Genomic DNA, 17,318 nt, shown 5'->3' on the forward strand with positions numbered 1-17,318 from the left:
AAGAACAAACAAATCCTGAGCCCTTTGAAGTGAAATGCTCTTTCTGTGAATAGTAAAAAGGCAGTAATCTTGACATGATACAGATGGCTCTGAGATATTTGTATCCATATGATCAGTGTGCTTCTGTAGTATTTGACTTATCCCAGCCGTATAGTTCATGACACCAGCAACTGCACACTTGGCTATGGGTAGGTCCAGCTGTTTGGCTGTTGCATCTAATCAGGACTGCCATTGTTTTGTGTACCACCAGCATCTTGTTCCATTCTCTGTATCCCAACTCCCTATCATTTCTATACAGAATAGTCAAGGTCAAATCAAGTCCCAACCTCAGAGGAGCATCTGAAGGTAATGCAGTAGCTTGCAATAATTATGTTATTTATGCAAGTTAGGGGGAAAGGATCATGGTGGGAGGACATGATAAACTCTCTTTGACTCACCAGAAGGCTCACAGACTTATTAAGCTGTCAGTAATTTGAGAATACCTCACACATGGCCAAACACACAATGAGCAGATGCAGTTAAACCCAGTCTAAATCAGTGACGTCTGTTTGGGGTCTTTTTGCAGCTCCTAATCCAAATGAGCAAAGCGATTAGCATTGGTATTAGAGCTTGTTTACTAGGCCCAGACTGGCTAAAACAGAACCACACTAGGGACTATCTAGGGTCCAAATAGTAAGTTGGCTCTCAAACGAAATGACCATTCCATTAGTTAGTGAGTGTAGTAATAAAAATAATAATAAAACCGGCTTGGAATTCGGAAATTTTTGAAAGTTAAATCAAAATGAAAGCAAAGACATCAATCTGATAAACGAACCCATGCATATTATCAGCTGATATGGACAATTTAACATCTTACAGCATACAAACCAGCCATCTTTGTGTCTGCATTGGTAATGTGACTGCTACTGGATAGTTCTCAGCTGCGCAGGGCAACACTTCTGAACTGCACACCTTTAACTGTCTTAGCTTTTGGCACAGCATGTGCACAGTTATTTACTTGCGTGATTCCGCCCATCCCTTACAGCCACTGATGAAGTTTATCAAAGATATGAACAAGTCCACTAGGGACGCACTGGCAGATCTCTATCTACCCTGCTTTCTCTCACGCACACACACTCATGCAGGGGAAAATAGTGGCAACAAGTGTGCATATAGAAGCCAAAACCTATGTCTCTGTATAAACAGACCAACATCTGTGTAGCATTATAGCACTAATATGTGCTGGTCAAAATAAGCAATGTTTTTTAACCATGCCACTTTGTGGACCCGAGGCTTTATATCTTCGATTTCCTCTGGACTCAGGGGTCATTTCCTTTGTGTCAATGCTCTAAGCAACAGGAGGGAAACGCTCAATTTTGCCTGCAATTTTGGGTGAGCCATTAAAAAAATGTAAGGAAGAAAAAATTCTTCCAGGCTGTGAAATCCTGAAAATCTTTCAAAGCGAAGTGAAAACTGCAAACATCTTTCTGTTGGTTGTCAACAAGTTGTCTCTGTAGTGTGTTTTAATATTTGGCACAGACACATCTATGCCTGTGTCAGTAACTTTTGTGTCAGAGAGATGGCAGTATTGTTCACATCAGATCCTTTCTGGACATGATTCCTGTATTCGTCTGAGAGAAGTGGCGTGAGACGACTTGTATATAAACATTAGCACAGAAGAGAGGCTTCTCAGTTCCTGAGAAGGATTGCAAGGCAGAGAGAGATGAACGGAAAATGATAGAAAACAGCCGAACTAAGCTAAGAACATGAGGTGGACATTTCGGCATCACTACAGCTAGCCCTTCAGACTGGTAAGGTCATGTCAAACTGCCATCTTTGTCGTCTGATAACCTTTGACCTCTGTCTCACTTCAGTTCAAGCTACTGGAAGCTAACAATCACCTCTATGTATACATGTGCTGTACACTAAAACTACTACTAAACAACTCCTAAAATCATAAAATCGCATAGTTTACAGAGTGATTTGTTTCACAAAATCATCACCATCATTCTATACGATTCAGTTTTCAAACAATACCAACATAAATAATTTAAGTGGTTTTAAGTAATTCGTAATTACAAATGTTTTAAAAAAAAAAAATCCAAACAAAGTATTTGATAAAAGATGGACAGGGAATATCTTACCTGATCTAAATTTGCTGCGAATCAGTACCGAGTGTTCAGAGCCCAGCAGGGTCATTCTGGTCACAGTAAGATTCCAGTGTCAGCACATTAACAGAGAAGTTTGCTAACTTCAGTCCCGTTGGAGAGAAACGTCATCAACAGGGTGGCCCCGAACAAGTGAGCACAGAAGTGTCAAATTTGTACACATCTAAATGCTGAGCGCAAGACGACCACTGAGTGTCAACCAGCCTGCTCGACTCTTCAGAGTGGCTACGGTTCCATATAGCAGTGGGGGCTCCAATACATGAGAGAGAAACTGATAGGACTGTGCTGCTGGGAGGGTCTTAAACTGGAGGAAAGTGCGTGCTGAGCCCTCCTCCAGCTCACTAGTGAGTTCTCCGTCAGCATGGGACAGGGCTGCCCCTACTGTTCAGCAGCATGCAAGCCCACCACACACACACACACACACACACACACACACACACACACACACACACACACACACACACACACACACACCTCAAAACACATACACCCCTGGAGATCAACAGGTGTCAATGCCAGGAATGAAGATGTTCCACTTCCTTAACCAAGCATTCCTCCTCATATTCACATCTGCTCTTAAATGTAGGAGGTGTGCACTATCCTCCCATCTGGGATAAATTGAACTTTTAGTAGTATGGTTGTTATTCAAGCTTCTAACATGTTCCTACAGACAGCAATACAAAAATAAAAAATACTGTACTTAAACTCAATCTATGTGTTTGTGTATTTTATCTTATCTTAAGAGAAGAAATCTGCACTCAGTATGCTGACAGCCTTTCCTCCAGCTTCCACAATCCTAAACAAATGTCAGGGTGGATAATTTGCTCTGCTTTAGTAGTAGAAACACTTCAACTGTCCCTGTAGACCCACTGCAACACTCCAAGCAACACACAACAGAGTAGCCAGAGCATAGACGAAGTATATACCAATTTTTGGGGGAAATCTGAGAGATATAGTAGCTACAACTGTCTTGTGCTGAAAATTGTGTAAACACTTGCATTCTAGCGCATCTGTCCTTTGTATAACTGTTTACAATTTGCAGGTTTCCTCAGAATGGATTGGAATATCAGAGAAACACTGTTGGAGTGTCATTGCTGAGCTCGGCTCACACTTCTGTGTTCCTCATGTCTGTTTTTCAAAGCTTTTTTTTCAGACTCAGCACTGGCTCGTCGTTTTAAAACACTTTAGATTTTAAATGAATCCAAGGGCTTAAACTCGCTAATGGCACCCAAACAATCTGTCCACTCCCTCCGCCACACGTAACGCTCAACAGTCCAATATACAAGCACGGTCAAATATTTACATTAGTACATCTTGAGTTGTAAGCGGGCTGTTTTCTGGCGAAAAGAGCGCCTGGCTGCACACAGTTCTCCTTGACTGGAGCTTGGAAGGCTTAATTAGCAGGTGAAAGTGCTTAAAGGGAGGTTGTGGCAGCGGCCGAGTCTGAGCATCCTTGCGAAATTCCTCAGAGGGTCACTGAGTCCTATCTTAATCCCTCCCTTTAATTGGGCCTCGCGTCTCTAAAGGAGACATGTTTCATCTGAGCAGACTCCTCAAGAGTGGCTCAGTGTGACACCTCGAGACATGAATCACAGTTCTGGGTTGATGATAAATGACTATTTACAATCATATAATATCTGCCTGAGCAGACGCACACGGGTTTCATAGCGTAGAATTCAACCATAAGATATGTTATGGCTTTGGTGTAATATAGCTTTATGACCTCTGGAGTTTTAAGTGCTTCTTGGAAATCTGTGGCTAACACCATACTGAATTCATCTGTAATATCACCATCCTCAGCGATGTGTTTATTGGCACCCCAAAATGAGGTTTTATTAAAAACCTTTGCTTTGACAGTAATGTTAACATTTGAATTTGAGTTTTATTATAACCAATACTGTACACGTGTTGATTCATTTATCAGTTAAATTTTTTGAAGAAAAAAGCTTCGAAAATTTATGTGGATCTACAAATTCATTGGTCTGATTTTTTTTTCTTCTGTGTCTACACAATAAAAGATTTTCTAACATTGTATACGGATTTTCAGACATATCGCTTTATGGATCTGTAGAAATCATCAATGTTTCTATAACGTTTTCATTGTTTCAGAAAGTCAGAGGACATAGATTTGTTCAGGACTGCAAACAGACACCCACCTGTTTCATGTTCTGTGATCAATGGCTTTTTGTTGTACACTGTGCAGTGATGTACACTGGTCGATGTAATGTAACTATCTCTGTCACTACAGATTTAGACAGTCTGAAGGCAGAGCTGAGCGGAGGAGTGGAGCTTGTCTTGCTCTTGGCTGTATCTCAGAGCACATCAGACAGACAGCGTCTCACACACGCAGACGGTCAGAGGAGGAGCCGCAGCCTGCCGAGTCCTGAGTGGAGCCAGCAGGACTGAAGAGTGAGAGAAAGAGAGGCAGAGACAAACTGAGAGAGAGAGGAAATACACAGAGCGACAGTCATAGAAGGGACAGAATCAGCAAGTTAAGATTGAGGGTTAGTGCTAAGACAGAGTTAAAGTTAGCCTTAGAAATAAACTGAGATGAGTGAAAGACAGAGCAATGAAGGCAAGCAAAGGCCATGAGCAGGCTGAAAACCTGAAGCAGCAGAAACAGCTGGCTCTTATCTGTCTAAAACCCACTGGTCTCCGTTACAACATTGCTTTAATGACCATTCTCTGCTTACTGTCGCTGCTGCCTTTGCCTTAGAGCGATGACTATGGCCACAGGTAAACACTCCCAAATGGAGCACCCAAAGAGTCTCCTGAGAAAAAGCCAAAAGATCGGAAGATTTGTCCACTTTCGGGAATGTACAAGAGAGCTCTTTTCTTTCTTTTCTTTTCTTTTCTTTTCTTTTCTTTTCTTTTCTTTTTTTTGCTAAGGCATTGTTTAGATCCCTTAACATCTGGGTTATGCTTTTTCAAGTTCCTCTGAGGGCTTTTATTTTTTCAAAGAGTACAGCCAATTTTCGTCAGATCCAGGTTTAAACATGTATGATAATGAAATGTTGATAAAACAGAATATTAAGGTGTGAACAAACCACTGCATTTTCTTCACAAAGCCTGAATTTTGGGGGTTAAACAGGTAGGCGAAAAGCCAAGGGTTAAAACTGCACTAGGATCATATTAGATAGTGCTAGGGACAAAATTATAAGTGAAATAATAGTGTATTTTCTTTGGTGTCACTGAGTAAGGGATCAGTTGTGTTGGCAAGAGGAATTGTACCTGGAATCTGTAACACAATTTATGATTATGCTGGACCCGAACTCTGAGTATCCATACTTAATCTGGATTGTGTTTTGTTCAGTTGGATAGAGTGCTTTCAAATGAATTCAGGGTGTTGTCTGAAAAGAGAAACGTGCCTGAATGATAGCCATGTGAGGGCACATGGAGCTCTCGCATCACTTCAGATTCTTGCTAATGTTATCCCTGTTATTAGTTAAATTGAGATTGAAATTTACGCATGCTTAAAACCTGACCACTTTAAATACACTTTAACTTTCTCCAAGCTTAATTTTGCTTAATCTGAAGCCATGACTAATACTTAGATAAGAGCAGGTATCAAAAATAACATGCGAAGGATTCAAGATCTCTCTTTTCTTTGCTCTGACAGAATAAAATTGACTGGTTTCTGTCAGGTAAACTATGATCTGTTTTTCTAGTTTGATTTATGTATGGAAAGGAATGTTTGCGTATGTTTTGATCAGATGTCTCTGAACTACATGTAACACTCATCACTGTTTAGTCTAAGGACTACTGTGTATGTTGAGGATCATGTTTGATGTATAAGTCATTGTCATTGTAGTCTCATGAGCCTAAAGTAAAGTATTTTGGCCCAGTTTTACAGTGTAGCCTGTGCTGGATTAGCAAGATCGTGTATTGTGAAAATGTCAAAAAGACGCTGAACAGTGAAACTGCAGTCACTTTCCAGCTGCTTAGGAATAAACTACCTAGGTATAGGTGGGGTTCAAATATCATCTGAGGGATACGCATGCTTGCCGAAAATATGTGTTTGTCTACAGTATGTGTTTGAGAGAGAGAATTTAAATTATGATTGGATTAGGAGTTAGGAGTGTTTTATATCAGATGTTCTTGTACAGAAGTTGGATATAAGATTCCAGATACTCAGATGTAAATACTCTGTAAGATGTTTCACTGATGCAAAACCTATATATATATATATGGGCTCTCCCATTGAAAGATGACCCACTTTCTTAACCTGGATCTACTCGTCTAACCTTTGGCCTTGAATATGTCAATCTCCTGTCTCTGTCTCAACCTTCCAGGCAGAAAATAACATGCCCCCCAGCATGCTACACAGGCATGAAACAAGAGTATCTCATCACATGGGCTAATATTTATCTTCACGTGTTGTGCACTGAACCAAATAATTTTATACTACTTGGTTGAAATGTGCTGTCAAGGAGCACATTTCCCCTCCAGATGGGGAAAGACCAAGTCCTTGTTTTGGTTGGTGTTAACCAGTTGGTTGTTAGACCACACATCGTAATATACCTCATGTTTGCTTAATGAGGATAAAGTGCATCTTATCAGGGTCTTTGCTGGATAACAGGAATTTATCTGTAGTGCTCGTTCCCATATGACCTCGAAGAGTGTTTATTGGAAGGTACTGCTAGTCTGTGTTCAACCTAAACATACAAGTCATCCACAGAGAAAGGTTGTTGAATTGAATTGACTTGTTCAGTGTGAAACCAGGTCCTCGTCACTCTGCAGGGTGGCTCTGCTACACTGCATTTGCAGTATTTCTGTAGCGACTGGTGATTTGTTCAGGAAAGATGTGCTTTCTTTACCGACTGAAAAGCTGCGAAAACACTTAAAGGCAAATTCTTGATTTTTAACACATATGAGAAAATTCATATGAGGCACATCCAACTTGCATGCCTACTTTTTTTGACATTTCTAAAAAAAAAAAAGTAAAATATATTAAAAAAGGCAACTCAAGTCAAAGTAAAATGATGTAAAAATACTTGCAACATATTTTTTTTAACAATTACACAAAATGTATATTTCTATATAGAACAACTACAGTATTGGCTGTTTTAATTACAGTAACAGTCTGTATACATTATATGGCAAACTGTTGTGAACACCTGAACATAATACACATATGTACCAGATTTAGTCCTCACTTTAATGTTATGATAAGCTCTACTCTTTGGGAAGGCTTTCCAATTGATTTAGAAGTATTGCTATGGAGATTTGCATTCATTCAGCCACAAGAGCATAAGAAAGTCAGACATTGATATCAGGTGAGACGGCCTGAGGTCAGTGGGGTTGAGGTCTGGATTCTGTGCTTTCCATCCTTGGCAAATCATGTCTTTATGGATCACTATATTGGCACAGGGATATTATCATGTTGGAACATGTTGGGGTTCCAGTGAAGGAAATTGTAATGCTACAGCATACAAAAACATTCTAGACCCTTGTGTACTTTCAAATTTGTGGCAACAGGGTGAATAAGAATCACATATGGGAGTGATAGTCAAAACACTGATTCAAAACACTGTTGCTGGCCTACAGGCTCCCTCTTACCTCAAAGCCCTCATCACTCCTTGCACTGCACCCCACACCCCCGATCTACCAGCACTGTTTGACCAGTTCCATCATCTCTCAGGGTAAGAGTATACTACAAGACTCTTTTCTGTTCTGGCAACAAGATGGTGGAATGAATTTCCCCTAGGTGTCCGGACTGCTGAATCACTGACTATTTTCAAACGACGGTTGAAGACCTACTTATTCAGGAAACACTTCAAGTCCTGTAGCACTTCTTTCCCTATTTTTGCATTAAAAAAACAACAAATTTTGAAACTTTTCCATTGTAACTTTGAACAATGTTTTAAACTCATGGTATCTTAAGTATGTAACCTTGTGAACCAGTATTAATGTATCCAATGATAGAGATTTAAGCACTTCTGTATGACACTCTGGATAAAGGTGTCTGCCAAATGCTGTAAATGTAAATGGTCAGGGGCTAGTGATGTGAGAAGCTCAGTGTTTAGAGCCTTGACCTATTGCTCAAAAGATTCTGTTCTTGTCCCACCAAGACTAACCTTCTCTTCCTGGGTCCTTAAGCAAGGCATTCAACTGTTCAGTTGTATAATGAGATAATGAGATTTTACATTTATTTAAAATAAATTTTTATACTCTATATTATATACTACTATACTATATGCTACACCATATACTGTGTATAGTTTATGTAGTAATTATGGAGTCTTGCTCAGAATGTATATGACGTTTTATTTTAATTTAAGTTAATGTTTCTTACAGGCTCATATGTCTTTATTTGATTTATTAGCTGTTTCACAGACAGAAAAGTGAACCCTGTTGGAGTGTGAAAAGCAACAAGTGATGGAGTAATAAAAATCAGGGTAATGGTGTACATATCATTGATGTGTTTTGTTGATGATTTACATCAGCGTTTCTAAATTCTTATCCTACAGTATATGATGTATACCATACCTTAATAAACTGGAATTGAATGTGCCATCCTGGATGTTTACAGACATTATTGTTCATTCCAGCTCTAGAAAATCTGAGCTCTGATTGACAGGTTGTCTCAGGATTTGTTATTGATTTTTCAACCAAGTTCAATATGAATTCTAATAAAATCTAATTAATTGAATCAATCTGAGAAATTTTCTACTGCTTTTTCTGATCATACAGGATACACAAATGACTTTACAGCAATGATCATGGTTTTTATTTTCATCAAGCCAGGAACGCTTACTTGTGGAGGCTGACAAGCTGAACTTTCTTTAGTCACATACCTTACAGAGATGTTCTTACCCTTATCTCATCTCCTCCTGTCTTGTCTCTTGGGTACTCCTCATGGTCACCCGTTCCCATCTCAGAACATTCTAGTTTTGTACAATGAGCCATGAAGGTTTATTGCTCAAAATTCAAAAAAATTGTGTTAATTATCTTACATTCCAGATGAGATCATGTTTCTAGATATACATAGAATGATCATATTATTGATATCCAGAAAAGGAAAAATGTCTATATATTATTTCAAATCTAAATTTGAATTGATTTGTCATCCATATTTATGTGTAATGCCATATTACTGTCTACATCCAATCAATTTAATAACCAGTTAAAAATGATAGCAAGATTTAGTCAATCCGTGTATTATTTTAGTTCTATAAGCCATTATCGGCTATTGGAATGACGATAACATAAACATAGTTGCCCTTCAGAATCTTTTAAAACAAGAATAATGTTCTGTATATATTTTTTTACTCAACATATAATAATAGAAGTCTTGACAAACTCACAAACCAAAATACTTAGTATCAAAAGTAATGTTGGCATTGTTATAAAGAAGCAAGATCTTGGGCAGTGATGGAAAAAGACTGGTTTGGTTTGTGGTTTTGTGAGCAATACAAGACTTGGCTCAGCATTAGGGTCAATTACCACAATGCAGTCATACTTATCGTAACTTCCACACAAGAACGCAAATCACATTCAAGGCATCCTGCGTGGAATGCTCTGGAAGGAGATGTTTTTTGGCAAGCAGTACAACTAAGTGCTTGGCCTCATATGTTCTTGTGTTAATCAGGTAGCCAGAGGACTATGAATTACAAAGTACTGAAAAACATTACCGAGGCACACCTGTTTGCAAACTACTCAAAGTACGCTTGGTATATTACTGAGCAATTCCGAGCACAAATCATGCTCGCTACGATCCGAGAGCAAGTTAGTGATCTTCATTCTTATGTCTTTTTAGATTACTGCACAATGTATTTAGTTAATCAAATGAAGACACGGTCTGTTTGAGTATTAAACCTCTTGAGGGCGATGCACATTCTCAGAGAGACTTGCGAAGGTGGTCACTGTGGTGAAATTTCAATATTAAGAGGTATTACGCTGTTTGTATTTGAGCCCATTCCCAGAGCTGCTGGTATGTCAGCTGAAACCTTTAAAAAATATGACCCCATCCTTCAGTGTTTTACTTGGCCTTTGGGAACGACAGCTTTCAAAAGAAATTTTGAGCACTATTTGATTGATTCCCCAGCATTACACTTTAATGAATACCACATCCAGTACAGAGTGTGCAGCTTCCTGCTCATCTAATGGCTTTATGCTCTATTTGAGTTGATAGAGATTACTCTTTGATAAGCTCGGCCTTTAACAGTTGGCTTGAATTAAACAGATATGTTGAATTCTCCCGACTAACATCCACATGGGATTTAAATGCATCATGGGTCGTGCTAACGATCAGCAACATGACATTCAGTTGGTTTTTTCAACCTTTATTATGAAGGCATAGAGGTTAGAAGAGCTTCCTGAATTGTTTAATGGCAGCTATTTTTATGATGAAACTAAATTTACGTAATAAAATTTCACTAAGTGCCTCCACATGACAGAAATATCTTGAATTATTTATTTATTTTTTGTACATAGTTTAAAGGCGATGAAAGATGTCTCTTTTACAGCAACTGTTTTCTATAACATTTTTATAACTTAGACGGCTAATTAAGCGAGTATATAAATTAATTAAGCAGTGTTTGTTTTGCCAAAACAATCAGCAATACATGAGAAGGTAATATTATGTCTTGATTACTAGAAAAGAAATACAAAACCAGCCAAATGACAAACAAAATACAAGGAAAAACTTGTCCCAAAATATTATTCACAAACATCACCTCATAACCACTTTATTGAAAAAACACAGGCCACTTTCCAGAAGCACAATATGGTACGTTATGTAGCTACAATTCAAGAACTTCAGTTAATACAGACATTAAACTTGGCCGTAAATATAATCTAAGGCTTCAGAATCTGACGCTGCAATGTGTACAAGTGCAGCCAAACTGGACAGTTGAAAAGGAATGAAAGTGTTAAAGAAACGATATTAAAACCATACAGTTTTCCTAATAAGTCACTGAATTAGGGTTAAAATGGATGTATTAATATAAAAAAAATCTATTCAGCAGAACACCAAAAGTAGACAACATTTACTTAACTCATGATAACATGATAGAGGATGTGAGAAGTGCTATATAGACATCAGGCTATTTTTGACTGTATGGTCAAAGTTTATCTTGTAGGATGTTGTTTAATCTTGAAACATAATCCACAGGCACGGTTCGGGCACTAAATACACACTTACAATTAGCAATGGTCTACAAAATGTTTCCTTGCTTATAGGCTAGAGATAAAGGCAAATAATCATATACCTACTGTATATATAAACCCTAAGAACAATATCACTTGTAAATACAGTATCACATTTTAACATATTACACTGGGATAGCCAAGTGCCAAAAAAGTCTTGGATGGCTTTCTGGTTTCTCATAACACACCAAGCTGCATTTTTTTTTACTGTTTATAGCAGCTATAACATACGTGTTAAAAAAACTAACTTTTTGTGCAGACTTTCCACAACATGTATTAGGATTAGAATCAAATCCACCTTCCACATCACACAAGCCCATCACTAATTATCTATCTAAAACAGCATTAGGTTTAGTCGTTACTCAACACACTTTCCAAAAACCTATGAGACATGTAATTAAAAACATATATCACTTAAGAGTAATGAAATGTAGCTACACTTTAAATTTCTTTACATTTTATAGTACATTTATACATAAAAAAATTTATAATACAGTTTGTGTGAGTAGTATGTGAGATTTAACTATTTATATTATATTATATTATATTATATTATATTATATTATATTATATTATATTATATTATATTATATTATTTCTAGCAATGTTTACAATTATTAAATATAAATGCTCATGTGCTACAATTATGCAATAATAAGTATACTTTGATTAATTGATATAAAATTATATATTTAATTATATATTTTAATGAATTAAATTTTTTTATTAAAATGTATGTATGTATGTATATATATATATATATATATATATATATATATATATATATATATATATATATATATATATATATAATCCATTAATTTTAATTAAATATATCAACAATATATATTAGATGAGTAGTAAAATATTAAAAATACAATTTATAAGTACAATATTTTAGTAGGGCAATGAAATCATAATTCTTCCATGTTTTCTAAAGCAGCTTGTATGTAGTGTGGTTACAGTATGTTTAAGTCAAGGCTTTCCTAGTGAGGACTGTGTGGATTTGTTTTGTTTGTTTTTAGCAGTAACTTTCTAACATCTGTCAGAAATGCACAAAAGAGCTTTAAAGCATAAAACCCACAGATCTCTAAAGCATGAGTTTGGCAATGCATTACTAGATGTCTCACCTGACCTCATAAAAGAAATCCTGAAAAAAGTCAAATTAACAAGGCACAAATGAAGAAAAATGACACTTTAAGCACTTCCTATCACAGTTAATTTCATTGAGAAGACGCACATCACCTTTGCATCATAAGAATTCATAAATACTTACATCATCAAACCAGTTCACTAGACATACTGTCCATTAGCCAGTCCAAACTATGTCATGACATACCGAATGCATTACACGCTGTGGGTATTTATAGCACTGATTTAAGTGTTCTGTTTATCAGAAGTGTTCTGTGATAGGGTTTCAGAGCTCGTGTAAGAGAGAGCTTCAAATGAAGCATTGAGCCATTTTTCTTTCATTAAATCTAGACATTTTGGCTCATAGTGGTGAAAAAAACCTTTCTGGCTGTTACTACTGAACTTAATTAATCAAAAACATGGCTCTGACACATAAAAAATAGCCAGGCAGGTAAAATAAAGATGACATTGGTTCAGTCTTTGGGGAGGAAATTGTAAAAAAGGTTTATATTGTTCTTTTATTGAATAATAAAGTCCCCTATTGTTTGAAGAATGTGAGCTGGCAGTGAGATGAATTAGGATCTTGAGTAATAAACTCTGCAAGTGTTGCACCAAAAGCATGGGGTATTATTTGGGATGTCTCTTGATGTGGACCTGTTATGCATTAATGGTTTTTTGTTTTCTTTAAACAAGTATGTTTTCCTACCTGGCTCATGCTGCCGACTGTGTTCGGCGCATTCCTGTCGTCAACAGCGAGCCTCTAATCATAGCCAGGTGCTTTCTACTGAAATTAACATGTGGTTCTAACTTACCTCCTCTGCACAATGACACATACCTGAGCTGCTAGTGTGAATAGCTTCAAATTAATTTGCCATTCTTTTTATTTCTCAGAACATGCAAAAGTTTGGAAAAGGTCAGAATGCAAATGTTAAGTGATATCACTTGTAATGCTATCCTTTTTTTTGAGGTGAGAAAAGTGAAAACAGTCGTTCCTGCTGGTTCTAATGTCATCACTCATAGCATGTTTTATTTTTTTATTTTTTTATTTAACAAAGATCTAAACTAGATTGAAATGGCACTGCGATTACTCTTGCTTAATGAAAAATGTACATTCTGACCTTTTCAACTTCCAGTTTTGCAGATTCGGATTTCCTCCATCTCTCAGTAACTACATCCCTTTCCTATTAGTTTCAATGTAGCCTCTGAATAATTCAGTAGCTAATAAATAATGTGCTTTGAGATTAACTGAATAATAAGTTGAGAATTTAAGACAGGAAATCTCAAATAATTTGGACAAAAAAAAAATAGATGTATTGAATTTTCTGCGACTTTTGCATTTTGGTTATATATATATAGAATAGCGTGGCTTGTTTGAATGTGACTCGTAAAAACTCACAAAATCCGTCTTTACAATTAGTTTAGAGTGATTGACTTAAACAAAATTTAAAAAATAAATGAATACAACAAAATTGTAGGCTTCTCACACGGACAGAATTTCTGAATTAAATGAATTGCTGTCATTTGGGAAAAACTCTGATTTACTAACAAATGTTAGCTTCATATCGGTATGAAATAAATAACAAACAAAAACATTTCAATCTAAAGAAATGTTTGAGCAGATTTTGTACAAAACTACATTGTTTAGTAAGATTTATAAATGAGATTGTGTTAGGATTTATTTATATAATTTAGTTAACAGGACTTCATGAATCGTCAGATTTACAAATATGGTCATGAGTGAAAACTTTAATTTAGTTATAGTAAAAAATTTTTAAAAAGCCTTTTAAGACTCTAAGTACAGTATGATTTATCTAGTTGCTGAAAACATTGAGAGACTTTTGACTCAGTGGAACAACAGAAGTCATATCTATCAGGTAAATACAGTAGCTGGTTGTTGGAATTTACAGTTAAGGTTAAAATTTTCAAAATGACTTTTTGAAGTAGGACTGTTCAGCACTTCCTATTTTTCTCTCAGCAGTGCTGGATCAGGCCTGTGTATTGTATTACTGTTTTCATTTCCAAGGGAAGGATTTCTCGCTTGGTAAAATTCAAGGACCAAATCTCTTGTATCCACAATACAACACCTGGAAAAAGAAAGCGTTCATTAATCTTTGCCGTTCTGAAATCCGCAGCTTTGAGCACTTTACTCCTCGAGCACATGCATCCAAGAGCTACTTCAAGACATGACTCTGGACTCTGAGTTTCAGAAGAAACCGTGTGGGCTTTTCAGGTCACCGTGGCCGAGTGCTTTCTTAATTGAGTCTCTGTACGCTTTGTTTAATATGCAGCCGTTAAATAGACAGCTATAAATAGAGCGCTGCATGTAATGAGCTCATGTTTTCACTCCTGAGAGACTGCGGGATGTTTTATAGCTGACGCTCCTTATCATCTGCTGTTGTGAGTGATGAATGTATTAAGATAGGCTGTGTCTTTACAGCTTAGTGTGCTTGTCACCAATGTAAAGTAAATATTGTTCCTCAGATGGTTCGAGTCACAGTACAGTACATTTCAAAGTATGTGAAGTGAAGTAAACTTGGTGTTCATCCAAATGTGCAATGAGTATAGTATGTGTTGTATTTATTTTCTCTGGTTTGTATACTGTTATACTCCCTGACATAGTTTTGGATACACCAGATTACACCGTTCTAAAACAAATCTAAATAGTGTTAGTTAATGCATATGCAAGACTTATTTCTGTATTAATTTATCTCAGATGAAATTGACTTCTCATGTAGTTTTCATTTGAACTCAGCAGAAGGAACCACAATGTTTTGGAAACTTTTGGAAAGTTTTATTGCTCTTATAGCAGTTTGCCAACAATGACATTTTCAAACATTTTTTTTTATCTGCTTACAGTTACATTTATTGCTGTGGAATGTTTTTATATCACTTATGTTAGAACAGTTACAGTATAAACAGCCATCCCCCCCCCTCACTCTTTTCCTCTGTCTGTCTGTCTGTCTGTCTGTCTGTCTGTCTGTCTGTCTGTCTGTCTGTCTGTCTGTCTGTCTGTCTGTCCCCATCTGTCTGTCTCTCTCTCTCTCTCTCTCTCTCTCTCTCTCTCTCTCTCTCTCTCTCTCTCTCTCTTCTCTTTTGTGTAATGTCTTGTATTGTTTGTTTGCACTGTCTTTTTTGTCTTGCACTGTTTGCACCAAGGTTGCACAGATGCACTTTATGTGGCTATGACTAACTTATTTTAAGTCCTTAGCTCTGTGCTGTTTTATGTAGCACTGTCTTTGTTCCGTGTAGCACCATGATCCTTGAGAAATGTTGTCTCAGTTTACTATGTACTGTGTCAGCTATATATGCTGGAAATGACAATAAAAGCTTCTTGGATTAACTCTTGACACTCTCTCTCTCTCTCTCTCTCTCTCTCTCTCTCTCTCTCTCTCTCTCTCTCTCTCTCTCTCTCTCTCTGTCTGTCTGTCTGTCTGTCTGTCTCTCTGTCTGTCTCTCTGTCTGTCCCCTAAATAAAAAAAAGCATGTCTTGTTATTGAGACACTGATCCTGACACTATAGACTCCTTTCATGAATGTTCAATAAACAGCTTCACCGTATCAACAATTATACGTGTTAAAATACATGATAATTAGTTTCATATTATGTGGAATGTAAATTAGTTTTAGTGAACTAATATATTAGAGCACATGCAATAATACTGTAGAAAGGTCTGAGTTGATCTGTAGTCAGTGCAACTACAACTACATCTCATGTCGTGTAGAGAATTCAAGAGCATTAACCTTTAACTTTATAATAACTTAATAGCAAAGTTATTAAAGCCATTAAAGCCATTTCAGCAGTGTAATCTCATTTCAAGTGTAAGATAATTAAGAGTTAGATTTATTTAAGAGTTACAGAGCTTATAGAGGCTATAAAGGCTATAGACAAGGATGTACAGCATTACAGTGTACCAGCATTTGCTGTTTTTTAATTGTAAATTCCTTATACAGTAGGTGAACAACTGCTTAGCTTTGGCAATGAATATTTTGAAGCTGACCATGAAATCACCTATCAGTGTTCAGTCAAATGAACATATGCCATATGTGCTGCAACACAAGTAATGATGTCTTATTCATGCTTTTGAGCTCATAACTTAGTAATTTTAAATAGCATTCAACTAGAATACAGTTCAATATGAGACCAATTATGATGTTCCCAGGAGGCAACAGAAATGTGGCCTTCAACATTTTTAACCCACTTTTAAAATTCAGCATTTGTTTTTTTTTTTTTTTTTTTTTCATCTCATTTCATTCCCCAATGTTCTAGGCCATGAAAACCTATTTATATTTTCGGACATGAGGTTTAGGTACCAATAGCCTGAATACACGATCCATCAACTAATCCTCATTACCAGCGCCCTTCAAAGCTGAAATCAAATGTTGGATGTACATGTAAGTAATTTCATGGATGAACTGGAACTGCAGAACAACAGCAAGCATAATACATTACTGCACATTCCACCTGTTCCTTAATGAGAAAACCCTGGACCTGAGATTTTGTTTTGATTTTGCTCTGCTGATTGTATCAGCAGTGTGCTTTGGCAAAGTATCGTTACCTTTTTTTCATAGCTGATAAATGATGCGAGACTTTTTGGAGTAAACAAGGCAGTTTTGGACCATAAACTGAATTCAGTTTAAGAGCGTGTGCATGTATCAGGTATCAGCTCCAAACATTTCTAAATGTTATCATAAATGAGATCAAAAGAACTGCACTAGGATTTTCACCCCATGTTTAAACAACTTCATTCGCCATCTCGAATGCGAATGTAAAAAGATCCTGTCATCCTAACAGTTCATTACAAATTATACCAGTGACTTTATCCCTTTATTTAATTTCAACAACTTGTAGCACAGTTGCTCCATTCAGTCTCTTTGTGTAGCTGCATTTTTA

General features: G+C 36.7%; 1 protein-coding gene across 12 annotated transcripts in view; it reads right to left on the reverse strand.

Annotated features, from left to right (window-relative positions):
- The window catches only part of myocd (myocardin), a 91,290-nt gene that overhangs the window by 14,917 nt on the left and 59,055 nt on the right, over window positions 1-17,318 (reverse strand). The window contains exon 1 of one of the 12 annotated variants that reach the window (XM_027177569.2): window positions 2,124-2,573. The exons of the other annotated variants lie outside the window; for them this stretch is intronic. Coding sequence (XP_027033370.2) covers window positions 2,124-2,178 — 55 coding nt within the window. The 5' untranslated portion in view covers window positions 2,179-2,573. Of the gene's footprint in view, window positions 1-2,123; window positions 2,574-17,318 lie in introns of those variants that run through there. 12 annotated transcript variants of the gene reach the window in all.

This window comes from Tachysurus fulvidraco, chromosome 8 (genome assembly GCF_022655615.1).
Source record: "Tachysurus fulvidraco isolate hzauxx_2018 chromosome 8, HZAU_PFXX_2.0, whole genome shotgun sequence".
In the NCBI taxonomy this organism is placed as follows: Eukaryota; Metazoa; Chordata; class Actinopteri; order Siluriformes; family Bagridae; genus Tachysurus; species Tachysurus fulvidraco.